This window comes from Dreissena polymorpha, chromosome 3 (assembly GCF_020536995.1).
Source record: "Dreissena polymorpha isolate Duluth1 chromosome 3, UMN_Dpol_1.0, whole genome shotgun sequence".
Taxonomy (NCBI): domain Eukaryota; kingdom Metazoa; phylum Mollusca; class Bivalvia; order Myida; family Dreissenidae; genus Dreissena; species Dreissena polymorpha.
Window position 1 is genome coordinate 52,531,892 of NC_068357.1, and position 14,450 is coordinate 52,546,341.

Here is a 14,450-nt window from a genome sequence, read left to right on the forward strand (position 1 = left end):
ATCATTATCATCATCATCAGCAGCAGCAGCAGCAGCAGAAGTAGAAGCAGCAGCATCAACAGAAGCATCACCATCAGAAGCAGATGCAGCATCGTCAGCATCATGATTATGATTATTATCATCATCATCATTTTCCTGTTCTTCTTCGTGTTCTTTGTGTGTCGATAATGATGAGTTTGACTAATAGTATAAGTATTAAAGTTATGTCTATTAAGTATTAGGATGTGAGTGTAAGTAGGTACGAACTGTTTGCCGCTTGCAAAGGTAACCAACGCCCATTGATGTGAATTGTGCTTGTTTAAGCCGTTCGTTTGTGAGAAAACATTGAAACTACGCTTGGAAAAAAAATTACGCTAGATATCGCTCCGATTATCATAGAATGTACGACAATAACGCAGTGTTTAATATGCTAATCAGACAAATGGTCAATACATTATTGGATCTTTCTGTCTTTTCAGTTGCTGTGGTGGTTAAGTTTGCTTTTATGGGCTCCGTTCAACGTTCAGCGTCAAGTGATACTGTATATTCCCGCAGTGAAATCATTAAATTCGACATACGACACAGACCTATTTTGCATCTTGTATAAAAAAACACCGCACATGACAACATATGACTGTATTGTACATGTCATATATTTTATCAGATGTGTTTTCTCTTCCAATAAATGTGATGTTTAAATGACATAAGAAATAAGTAAATACGCACACAAAATATACATTTGAAGGAAATAATATAATGCAACGTACAATTCGTTCCCTAAATTCTGGTAATTGAAAAAACGATTCTTATACTGCAATTTTCACTACTTTATGTTGTGCTCAGAACGTAATGAGCATTTTTATAATACAAAGACACAAATACCAATGACGCTGTTGACTTATGGGCTCATGTTTATCAACATATAATAAGCATATTGAGCTCACAATTGCTTATCAATAGATTTAAATTAATATGTTTAAATAAGCACAAACTATATTATTATACTTATTTCTAATGTCATTTAAACATCACAACGTTTTAAATGTATAGAATACTAGAGGAAATGCACTGTTTTTCAAATAGATAATATTATTAATACAGTGCATTTCCTCTAGTTTTCTTAAGTTTATGCTATACATTTAATACGTTTTTAATTCAGGAAATGTAAAGTTAAACGACTCATGAAGGATCGGACTTGTTTTCGAGTTACATGTCTTCATTTGTGTAGCATGTTTAGTGTATAAACTATTAACAACGCTAATGACACGTATTTAATACATGCATTTTAAGCCTTGTTAACAATTATCATGGTAATAAGAGAATACCATCTTAGAATTCATTTCAAAGATGAATGTCTATTTTTAAAACTTTGTTTGTTTTATTTTTTAGAATTGTATTATTCTATTGCAAACTAGCACACAAAACAAAAACTAGAACGAGGCACCAAAAGACCGCTGCAGCAAGAGGGTATCTTTATTTTGAACTTTTTCTTCCGTGAAATAACAATAGAATCCCGATCACAAACTGTATCAAATATTATAATCTGCACACAACAGCCATAAGTCCATACACTAGTTTAGCGTTGTTTGTGGATTTTATGGCACTTCTCACAATGTTTGTAGATACGAGTTTCAACTATTTACAGTTAACTACTTACTGCAAAGTTTACATAATATCGGCCATGCCGTTCGACTGACAACCTGGTCTTGACAGTGGCCGCTGATACTTTTCGACATGAGGATGCAAGCCTGGGCGTCAATTTCCCTGCAGCTGTTTTCGTCAGCACATAGGTTCCGAGTTGACTAGAAAAAGAGCTAATGAAAAGATTTGATTTTGTGTGTTAATTGCGTCGAAGAAATCATATTTGATTTTGTTGGTTTTTCACAACGTGAAGTAAACGTGGAGGAGGCATATTCGTGAATGCCTGGTTACAAATTTTACTGAATACGATTTTACATTGAAAAGTAAACATGCGAAACGTAAACAAAGTCCAATTATGCAAGGTAAGTAATTGTAAGTGTACCTGCAATCTTTGCATGTTATCATGTTTCGTGTTCGTCTTTCTAAACTAACAATGAACAAGATAGTCGGTAGGTCACACGCACCTGGCATAGATCTGGAATGAAGAAAAAACACTTTATTAATACATATGAGCCAGTGTCTTGGAAACCATGCTTAATGCACGTGCTTAAAATGTCGTCCCAGATTAACATGTGTGATCCGAACAGGCTAATCTGAGACGACACTTTATTTACATGCATTAAGCCCGGCTTCATGAGAGCGGGGCTCTTATTTGTGAAAACTGTGTCTGAGCCGTAACGACGACATCGGGGCGTTCTAAGATGATGTTAATTGGCTAATTGCATACATAAGATTATATTTCGTCCAAGTTATATTTTATTTATATAACATATTTGTGTCTTTTTAATAGGAACAGGAACAGGGAAGTTGATCAACTTTTCTAGACCGATTCTTTGAGCTAGAAAAATACTGAAACAGCATTTGTATTGAATAAGATAATAGCTGTTTTGTTTGTGTTTTATTCTCGTTACGTTTGAATGCAGCATATGTTTGATTAACAGTTCCGCTCTTGTTAAATGTAAACGATTTTAGTCGGTTTATTATGTCGTTTTTGACGAAAGACTCATTTCAAACTAAAACATACACTTGCAGTATCCTATGGCGATTGCTTATAAATTTTCTCATAATAAAACTCATTGAATGCTTCCTTGCTGATCCGTATAGTCAATCTCACACTTAAATCGTCTCTCATGGCCTGTTAACTTCTTGTTTATTTTAATAAAGAGGTGATTTTCAGCTTTCAAATTAACGACATACATGCCTCATTGCCCTTAAAACGACACTAGCTTATTTCATTGTACGTAATTCATGGATATAATTCAACGCATACATCTTGCATATCATGACATTTGCATCCATACAAAATGCGGTGAGTTGCAATCACATAATGATGCTTAAAAGTCTCGTTGAGTTTTCTTTCAAATGGCTGAAATAAACTTATTATCACACGCAAAGGAGAATAAGACGAGCAACATATACTTTCCATAGTTAAAGGTACCAATAGGATTACATAAAGCAGACCTGTATGTAGTGTAATTCTTGATCCTCTTATAAAGAAGAAAACTATCATCCAAGCGTTGTTGAGACACATTCATAGAACACGTGACGGGGTTAATAAAACATGTACGATGAATTGTTTATCTATAAATGACAAAATGTTCCAAGTGAGATTCATGAAAAACTCATAAATGAGATTATTTCATTTCTAAATGTAATGGAAAACTCGACATGAAATAGGTCAGTGAGACGGTGGTGATCTGCTAGGTCATTTAGCATATAATAATACTCATAACGTTTAAAAATGGCTATTTGGTTTGGTAACCGTTTATTTTTACAAATTAAATTGATACGCTTTCAATAAGAAATCAAACATTAACGATTTAGTGAGTAGTAATGTTTCACACAAGTTTCACTATGTAACTGATAAAGATTGAATACAGCAAACAATGAATTTGAATTAACTATGTCAGGAACGCAATTCTCTTTCGTATCCACAACATGTAAAACTTAACACTAACAACAAACACAAAATGATCAAAACAGAGATGGAACGGTCAACTGAAACTTTCCCCAGAAATAATCACAAGCCATACGGGCTACTAAAAAAATTAATATATGTATAGTTATAGAAATAGAAAATGAAAACATGAAACACTGAGCGTAATGGTGTACGAGTGTGGTTAGTAGTTTTATTTAATAACCAGTAGAATAGGTTTTAAAGTTATCAACAATGCAATGGTGCACACCACTTGCTTTCGTTCATTATCGCGTCAAATCCCGACTTTTTTTATTATAATTTATACTGCAAACCACGATGTGATAACCCAGAATTCGATCTGTGTTTTTATTTTCATTCTAGCGAGCGGATTCATGTGGTTATTCCACAAAGGACCTTTAGCCTTTGTGCAACCTATTGACAGACCTCAATAGTTAAATACGTCAATGCAAAGTAATTGGAAAAGTTTACTTTAAACCAATATTTTTAGCTCGGCTGCATCGAAAGCCAACGGTTTATGGAAACACTCCAGAGTCCATTTATTTGGACTAGCAACCAGCACTCGGTGTGTTGGGGGCAGATCTTAAGAACGCTCCCACAGTGGGGATTGAACCCGTGACTTCCCGGTTGCCACCATATCCACTACACCATGGTAACCTAATTGGATTAATACATTTATTTGATGATCTTTAGTTGTATTCATTATCGATATATGCAGACGTAGTATGCGCAAAGAGCTTGATTTTCTAACTATGATACCATACAAAACTTATATTAATTGTCCTCGAGTGCAATGCATCCCTTGTGTTTTTCGGCTGACTGAATATAAAGAATGTGCACAGGGCACACAAATGAAGAACAGTAAATTGTTTATATTCAACTTGAGTACCTCTTACACTCATTATGACGATTTTACCATTTAAACCGTCAACTAATGTGCTTTCACCTACAAAACTTTGATGATGAAGTATGTCTTGTAGATATTTAATCATTCCGTAATGTGATTGAACTGACTTCATTAGAAAACGCAATCACCTGACAGCATGAAAACGTTCTTAAGCGACACAAAAACTCTTGGAACAGGAAATGTAAAAACTCAGAGGAAATATTGATCGTTTCAGATATTGATTGTAATATGTTTCTGTTAATTGTTTTTATATATTGACCTTATAAATAATATTGTACGGTCGCCGATTATTTTGATATGACACAAACAGCAAATAAATATACAAATTTAATTGATTCATTCTAAATTAGACATAAGCATCTGATGATTTGTATCAAGACTTCCCATAATGCAGCTTAGAGATAGACATCTTGATGAACCCGTTTTGCTTTGTATTCTGATTTCTTGAAAATCTATTCCCTAACGCTTTAACGCCTTTTATTATCTTAAAGAAGATTACGTCATGAAAACATCAATTCAAAAAGTGAGTTTAGAGAACTTTTTGACAGAAAGTATTACTTTGAAGACTGAAGCGACTACAACATATTAATAAGATTGGAGCATGGTTTTTCGAACAAATAAGGTAATCAAACGACCATTTTCAATCATTCCCTTCGGTATAAGAATCATTTTTAATACCAATAAAGCGATAATAAATTAATTTAATGAGCGTTGTATATGCTTACATGAACTGTTGTTGTGTTTTCTGCTGCTAAAATAATGTAAATTGCTACCATAAATTTTTCATATATACATGTGTTCAGCTGTATAAAGTATAATAGACTTCGATGTTGTGAGGTCAACTACAGGTCGCAGGGTTAGACAAAACATATTTTATTTGAACGATTTCTATTCCCAATGACGGATCCTTAATCGTTATATATTGGGTTTTTTCATGTACACCTTCTATTGAACACTACATCATAATTATATATGTCCGATGTTGACCTTCGCATCAACTAACAATACTGGCATTACTTCTAGATTAACTGAACCATTTGTCATTGGCATCGTTCAAGTAGATCATTTGAAATAAATCGCATTGCTTTTGAGATTGTTGTTGCCATAGATCAGTAAGATTTATAGACCACATTGTAATGGGCAACATTATTAACTCTTACATATGCAAAAAACAATTCAATGCCGGATCCTCGTAATATATTTGTATTTCAAGTGTACACTTTATATTTAACACTACATCATTATTATTTTTTGGTAATATTTAATGTAATAAAAATCTCCGATGCTGTCCGCCTCATCAACTAGCAATAATGGCATTTCTTCTAGAATGCATGTTTTGTCTTTGACGTCGTTTAAGTAGATCATTTAAATTAAATCGTATTTTGGTGTAATTGTTGTTGCCTCGGATCAGTAAGATGTATAGAACTTATTGTAATGGGCAAAATTAATAACTCAAACAAATGGAAAGAACAATTCAAGTGAAGTGTACGATAAGCCGTTACGTGCGTTTGTGGAAACAAATACATCGTGAATGTGCTACTAGGGTACCCATTCAGTATCGTAACATATAATGACGTAATATGATACCGCATGACACGGATGTATATAAATTGTAACTGTTTTGATTGTATACAAATAATAATATGTCTATATAAATAACATCCCATTTACACAGTAAATATACTTTTGATAAGTTATAGGAAAAGCAATATAATTGACACGCTTGAATGAATATCGTATGTCATATATTTTTTTAACTAAAATATAATAAGCAGCTTTTATATGATTCTTAATTAAGAACAAGTAAACGATTGTTGGCAACACATACATACAAACGGAACTGTCATCCATGATTTCCAATGGTCTGTGACGATATAAATGTACAAATATATGATTAACTGTTGCGATATTGCCATTGTTTGCGAATTTATTGTAAGATTTACATGATCTTAATGACATTGTTTACATTGAAGCGAAGTTTACAACACTTTATTATTGAACATACTTACAAATATCTAAATAAAATAGTTGACATTCGATTCGTAAAACGTGTTTCGGTAATGATCTATGCACAAGACAGTTTCAATTCCGTTTCAAATAGTTGGCATCTAAATCTTGAAGCATGTATAACACGTTTTAACTGTAATATGTGTAGTTAATTCACATAGTTGCGTTCCAATAATACGATGTACGCTATATTCACTAACTTTTTTTCAAATTTCGAGGAAAAGTTGCTTTTATTGTTATGATATACATTCATCAAATCACAAAATAAAAGTACTATGTTGAAGGCCATAGCATTAGTTATGTTTGTCAAAGATTATATAATTCCACTTTTGTTAAATGTTGTGATTGTAATTTCGTGTTTCCAGGGTAATTGTAGAACAGGTATAATTATATTTATTTTTCCCTGAAAGTCCGTACTTTCAGGCCTTCTAGACGAGATGTAGGGGCTTAATCTACTTATGTTGGAAAATTGCTTGAAGTTGATATTAAAAATATTATAGTATCATTAATAGGACATTTTTGCCATGACAAATTAGACACGTTTGAACGTATGCGCCTATTTAGAAAATGATGAAAAAACAATTTCAAGCAGGGCACTGTGTTTATAAATTTCTTACTTAATATGTGAATGACTTTGTCTAAAATCTGTAAACCAAGTACCTTAAAGTGGTGTTTTCGTTTTTCAAACAAATTCGAATTTCAAAAGGTTAATCTACTTGCAACAGAGGCGGATGACATGTACTCTTTTGGATGTTGCCCTTATACAGATAATACGAACTCGTATGGGTCATGCTCAACGCATATCGTAAAAAGCAATGCACGGAATTTTGAATGTTGCGTCTTAAACAGTGAAGGGGAACTTCTTTAACCAGTTTTTTTTGCGTGCGGACAGTCAGGCAGATAAACCGATTTGGAAATTCCTTTCGACTCCCCTTAACTTCGTTGTGGAGAGTATTGCATTTTAAAAGACATCTCAAAGCCAACATTCATAAATACCATTGGACACTTTCCGTGCAGAAAGTACCGCACGTTTGTTTGTAAATAATGACCCAAACGCCATATTTGCATTATTTGCGTCTAATGATTGTGTAAATAGTACTTTATTTTTTTTGCCAAAAACTTGCCGTTATCCAATATATGTTTAACAAATATTGACGGAAAATCTTATGTTCATCAATCAAAGCAAAACATGCCTCGTATAGTATCAATTCTGTCATGAAAAAATATGGCAGTACAAGTGCCAGATTCAATACATTAATTCTTAGCCAAAAGGTTTGTCGCTTCATAAAGAGAACGTTTTAGGTGAATCAGGTGAACATATAGTTCAGAAATATGTTGTGAGGATCACAAAAGTAAATAACGAAATTTACTTAGGAACTTAATCATTAATAGACAAAAAAGCGACAAAACACATGTATTGAAAAGCAAACAAGATCACAGAAAGATCAAACGAATGAACGAATAAAACAACTTCACAAAATACTTGTTATTAACATTTTATTTAAGAAAGAAATAAGCTTAATTATTTCTGCAGTCGAAGGCACATGCAAGCTAGCGATGTTACGATTGAGATATCAATATTAACACAATCACAAGAGCGGTATTATTACGAACACTATTGGTATGAATTTGGGAAATAAGTAAAGGTACTTCCAAAACCAGGAGAAACGGGATTAACAAAGTAATATAAAGTAGTAACAGTACTCCATGTAAAACAAACTTTTTCGTGGAACGACCTACAATAAGCTAAGTTTAGCTTCCATGTATATGCATTCCGAAATAAATATGTTTAAACCAAAACAAACTTTTGCCGCGCTAGAAAGGGGATCATGCAACAAACTTATAATGTAGTGTTGTTGTTTTTTTAATTTCATTGAAAAACACTAAAATTGCATGTGCTTGTGAGTGATTATATATGTGTTCTTGGAACAAAATTGTTAATGTACCACTTCTTAAACTTGTGATATAGTCAGGATCATAACACGTTCGCAAGCAAATGTAGCATTAAAGCTCGTGCTTGTTAAGAATACTATTATTTTCGCAGATCGACTAGCCAGAGAAACAAACGTTTCTATTTTTTAACAATCAACATATATATCATTAATAATTGTGCATCTGGCAGAATTCGCTCTCGTAATTGTTGCCTACCCTGTTAAGGGGCTATTTTCCTTTTTTTAATTTCTTGAAACCGATATAACGTAATGTAATGCGTAACGTATATAAGCTTTTACGTATTTGCGCATTTAGGCCCCTTATCAAACGTGTTTATATTTTAACTCTGACTCTGACTCTATAGAATTGCTTTTGTTCGCGTTTAGGCAACTGACTGAACCATAAGATGACACGGTATCTAATTGCCAACATGAATTAGTTGCACCTGATTATTACGTAGCGTAAACAAAAGTTTTATACAATTGAATGCTATGTGAATACGTTTGGGCAAAATGCGAAGTTTGTATGTCCTTAAGACATACCCGGTCACTAATCATGTGCAGTTACAATTCGAAGGCGGTGATCCCAGTGGTTGTGTAATGTTTGTTGTGTATTGTGCCATTCTCTTTGGAACAATTCATTCACTGCCATTAGTAAAGGGTCAAATTCTGTACATTTGTAATGCAGATGTAGTTAAACTTGATTTTTTTTTGTTTATGATTCGAATATGATTATAATGCTGCATAGACACGTTATATAAATTCAATTTAAATACAGATGCTTGTCCAACGCCAATTTAGCAATTTTTGCATTCTTTGACAGGCCTTGCGCTTAGCGATAAGAAATAAATATATTCTACGATAACACTTCATAGGGGTTTTGTCTATTAAATCGAATTATTTGAAAAAGAATGTTGGTAGACTTCATAGCTTTATACTATACATTAGATACATTGTCAAATATATGTTTTGCTGGACTAATATTTTTATTTATGCTTGTTTGCACACACAATCTTTTGTTTTTGATGAAACCGTAATTCATGCTTTCGTGACGGAAATGATAATAAATTCTACCGGTTCTAGACATGTTTTATAAATAATCCTAAGCATTCAAACTTTATCGGACTAAAACGATTAAATGTCTTTCAATATAATTTAGATTGCTTCTCACGGAAAAAATGTTTTAAAATTTTACATTTGTCAAATGTAAGAACTTTGTAATAACATAGTGTCTAGGAAAACGTAAAAAATGTTGAAAATATCTTAAGCTTTCCTATTAATTTTAAAACATAATATGGCGTAATTCTCGTAAACAAACTCCGCATTTAATTGAGTACAGTTAATTTAGTGTAAATTTATTTAAATAGGGATATTTGTGCAATAAAATTGCGTCAATGGTTTCAATCGCGTTGCTGTTCAATATTAGAAGTTTGTATTTACGTATGGAAACCATTTAATATAGTTAAAAAGTGAATTTTTTAAATATTGTTAAACATTTTGTTATTCATAACACCATGCGGGCGAAGACAACATTCGTGGAACATTTGGGAACTTGCAATGTTATGTCGTATATTGGGGCCTCAATGTCAGGACAATTACCAACAGATCATATAAGTAAAAGAAGACCACGTCTAAGCACTACGAAATTATAACGGTCCAGATGTGGATTTCTTGAAAAGCTTTTAATTTTGCTTACGATATTCGGTCCATAAAACTATTTGAGAATACCCTTAGTAATTTTTTTCTGGATTATAAATTTGCATACAGGACGGTGTTCATTATATATACGAATCAAATAGTCGAAGGCATAACTGTTTAATGGCAATACATGGGGATGCATTCTGAAAATGAGATTTGATAAATGGTACCACATGCTTTCAAATGCTATATAACTATATAAACCATGGTGTGGTCTTTACCATTCCATTTTAATCGGTTATTCAATCACTGTTTTATGACAAAATTAACAAGAGATTTGTATTAAACAGAAAAAAATGCAACCGTATAATCGATGTGTCTGCGATTTTAAAACATAACGTTCCGTTTTGTTCTCAGATTGAAACCTAATCAAACTTCAAATCACCTGCGAAGACCTTGTGTCAAACCGTTTTCAAAACTAATCCATATTTAGAAATGAAGTGTTCAACAATGTGTGTTGAATTCACGCCTCAAAGATTATGACCCAAAGTGATTCATGGAATGGAAAAAATGATTAATTTTGTTCCTCTTAATTCTCTGACAATTAGGTTCTAAAGATATCTAAATTTGCCTATTGTTTTTGGTATATATATTTTTTCCGCAAAACCAATATTATTAACGACATTGAAGTCTTCAATAACAGTGTGGGTTCAGACAATTTCAATGAGTTCAATGAGTGCAGATAATCAACTTTTCTCAATAATCCCGCATTCATTACATGTTGATTTTGTGGTTAAGAAGTCACGGAAACGTAATTGAACATTGAGTGTTAAACACATATGTAAAGAAATGTCAGATAATAATTTGAACAATATTTGATTTCGGAGTCCTTAAACTCTAATTTAAGAAAGTCGTTGAAGCATTCATCACATGGCGCATGGTATACGAATATGTTGAGATTATTAACACAAAATGTTTATTTATGCGTTGTTTGCCTTTTTGCAGGTTCCTATCGGAGTCTCATTTAGCAATACATTAACATTCACAATAATTCCTGCATAGCGTTTTGGAATCGATAATTGGAAATGACATATTTACAAATATTGTTATCGCATGCTGTTAATATCATTTTCTTTATTGAGTTTAAAGTGTTATGACAATTGTTTAATGAAACAAATTGAGGTTTTGTTAATATCGCTCTTAATGCAGTTCCATTTGTCATCCGATGAAAGCGCACACGATGTCCTGCGTTATATATCTCTGGCATGGCTAAAGCAATATCCCTGTGAGTGATGTGTCACTGGCCCGGCCTTATTATCCATCCGTATTTTGTTTATACGCCAGTGCTAGATATCACTCCAGTAAACGTAGAATGCTCGACAAAAACGCGTTGTGTAATATGCTGTACAGACACAGTGCCGATTTGTTTTTGTATTTTCTTTTCAGTTGCTGAGGTCGTTGCATGGTTTGTTTGTTGGGCTGTGTTCCACGATCAACGGCCATTATACTGATAGTCCCGCAGTGAGGATCGATAGCCTGATGGGCGTTTACGTCGCCGGCGTCTTCTACTTAATAAGCTGAACAAGAATTCCCTTTGTTTATATCATAGTGTCTAAGAATTGTAACAGGAATTTAGGAAGATAGTATCAAGCCGAAATGTTGTAAGCGGAAAGTGTAATAATCTCAACGTATGTTAGTTGTCCATCTAAGATCTCATCATTGATTGTTAGTTTATTGGATTTCTTCGATAACTATTTTTTAATATTATTTTTCGTATAGGCAATTAGTTCCATATAAAAATAAATTGGTCCACGTTAAACCTCCACGTGCATTTTACCTCATGAACGTTAAAAAAATAATCTTTACAATAACAATGGGAGGATCACTTAATATTGAGAGCTAAGACAAGGATACATTTTAGAATTGTATATTTATAACAATGCCAAACGACTGTTCGTTATGCTGAATGTTAAGTTATACTTTTATGGTGGTCACCAGAGACCAACCTTCATTTGTTTGTCCCAAGAAATTATATAGGAAAACCATTTCAAAATTATTTTCAAATTCTAATTTTAGTTATAATAAGAGTAAACGCACCTTTTGTCAGCTAAGTTGTCTAACCTCAATGTTTACCTAGATTGTTTGCGATCAGGTATGCAACCGAAAGGATAAGCGCAAGTCGGATATTGTTAATAATCTTGTTGAGGATTCCAATCATAGTGCACTTGTTTTACGTATACCAAACATACGGTTTGCGGGATAAAAGTTGTGATTCGTTCGAGTTAAGCTCCCGCAATCATGAGCATATTTACAGGTTATACTATAGAACCGCTTACAATATTGTATGTTTCACTAATATGTGATTCGCTCATAATGTAATGTACTAATCGTTAATGAAATAACACAAATACTAGTGACGATAGTGACTTTGGGACTCAAACCGATCCAAATGCTCTTGGCTTGTTGAGTTATTAATTTCCAATCGAAATTTTTATGTTTTTAAAAACTAAAATGGAATTTGTAAATGTGTTTTAAGTAGGAAAAATAGAACATGCGAAATTGCTAGAGCTGTTACTTTCATTTGTATTGTATTTTTGTGTAAACGTCGTTTTAAATTTACTGAACGACTTTATTGCATTAAATACATTTGTTTATCACTTATTTATAAAAACCAGTCCGTTCTAATACACACTTATTAATTTGCAAGCAGTCAATTATTAACGCAATAGTTTTACTAAATGTTGGAATTGATTTGTTATAAATTTACTTTTTGGAATTATGTTGCATTTTTAACTTCACCGGAGGATGTTACGGAGCATTTCTCCATTTACGTAGATTTAATATAACACTTACAACGACATGTATAGAATGCATGTATTCTATTCGGGCCGAAAAGATACGTTACCGATCATAGCAGATCTCTTTGAATGCCATTAAGAGCATACCATGTAAGTATAATTTCAACGCTAAAGGTATATATTAAAGACACTTCTTGTCGTAGTGTTTTATACTGTAGTTCTATTTCAAACTAGCACACATAAACAACAGTACAATTAATCGATGTACCAACAGAGCGCTCTGGCAAAAAAGTATATTTATTTTGAACTAAAAGAATATTTTAAAAACACCATTTTCGGGCAAGCGTATTATCATAGAGGGTGTATATAAACCAACAACAAAAAGGAGCGATGCGTTGAGAATATTGTTTTGTTTTGTTTTTCAAATAAGTATTGCAATATTGTAACTATCAAAGTACGCACGTTTGTAATTGCGATTATTCTATTTATATAATGCATACTAATTGATAGCTATGCATAAGATATCGCATTTAGTTGCAAATAAGATTTACAAGCGTGTCTTTTATTCCGGAAAGTGCGTCATAACCCGCGACCGAGAGCACGTGGTGGGCGTCAGTGGCCAGCGTTGAGATCTGGGCAACAGCGCTGTTGTCACGAGGTCCAATATTTACAATAATGACGTCGCCGCTAGCTCGTTGTACATTATGAAGCGCACCGGAACCCAAACCGCTCACGTGACCAGATAACGTATTAAGTCGTGCTCGGTTATCCACAAATATGACAACTGCATTTGGTACATTCGGTCTGTCGCCAACAAATGCATTATTGGAGAGGTAATTTACCATATTGCTGATATCAAGGTTGTCTTTCCTGTGTTGAAATGGTATACCATTTATAGCTCTTTGCAGGCTGTCGTTGGACATGTGATCAGTAAGAGACCAGACGCTGTGGATGCCTCCATCAATAAGGGTAAGTTCCAGAAGGCTGTCTGTTTGGCCAATCGGGAGGCGGGCTACAAGTTCCTTCAGAAAGGCAACCATATAGGGCGCAGAATTTTCCACCAGAGCGTTGTGAGATCCGTAATCTTCGACAATTAACACGATGTCTTTCACACAACTTGGCACATGTTGTGCTAAATTGTAAAATATAGTATTAAAAAATCATACTGATAGAATTTTAAAAAGAACAGATTTGTTTAAATAATATATGCATATAATGTTTGATGATAAAACTGTATATCCCCAAAAATACAATTGCTGTGGTAACATCCGTATGCAGAGCACAACATATTTCAGCTCTTTAATAGTCCTTTAATACCTAATTATATAACATTATGTAAGCAAAAGTCACAATGGGCTTACTTGGTTTGTGAGTGAAGGTATTTGGCACTGTAATGGTATTTGGAACTGTGATGGATTCTGATGGTAGATTACACCTGTCTGTATTGCAGCAAGTGACCGCCACGTTCCTCTCGTGCATCGCTCGGCGCCCAAATGTCAACGTAAGGCCACCACCGTCACAGAGCTGTCAACAAAATCAAGTTTAAAATCATGTCAAAAAAGAAAGTCAAGCATATAACACAAGTTCTCTCGTGCAACCAAATCAGTAACATA

At 33.5% G+C, this 14,450-nt stretch overlaps 1 protein-coding gene across 1 annotated transcript in view; it reads right to left on the reverse strand.

The window, feature by feature from the left end:
- Positions 1-13,118: 13,118 nt before the first annotated feature.
- The window catches only part of LOC127874155 (collagen alpha-1(XIV) chain-like), a 100,635-nt gene continuing 99,303 nt past the window's right edge, over positions 13,119-14,450 (reverse strand). The window contains exons 5-6 of the mRNA XM_052418344.1: positions 14,199-14,361; positions 13,119-13,969 (exon numbers count right to left, since the gene is read on the reverse strand). Of these exons, the coding sequence (XP_052274304.1) occupies positions 13,368-13,969; positions 14,199-14,361 (765 nt within the window). The 3' untranslated portion in view covers positions 13,119-13,367. The remainder of the gene's footprint in view (positions 13,970-14,198; positions 14,362-14,450) is intronic.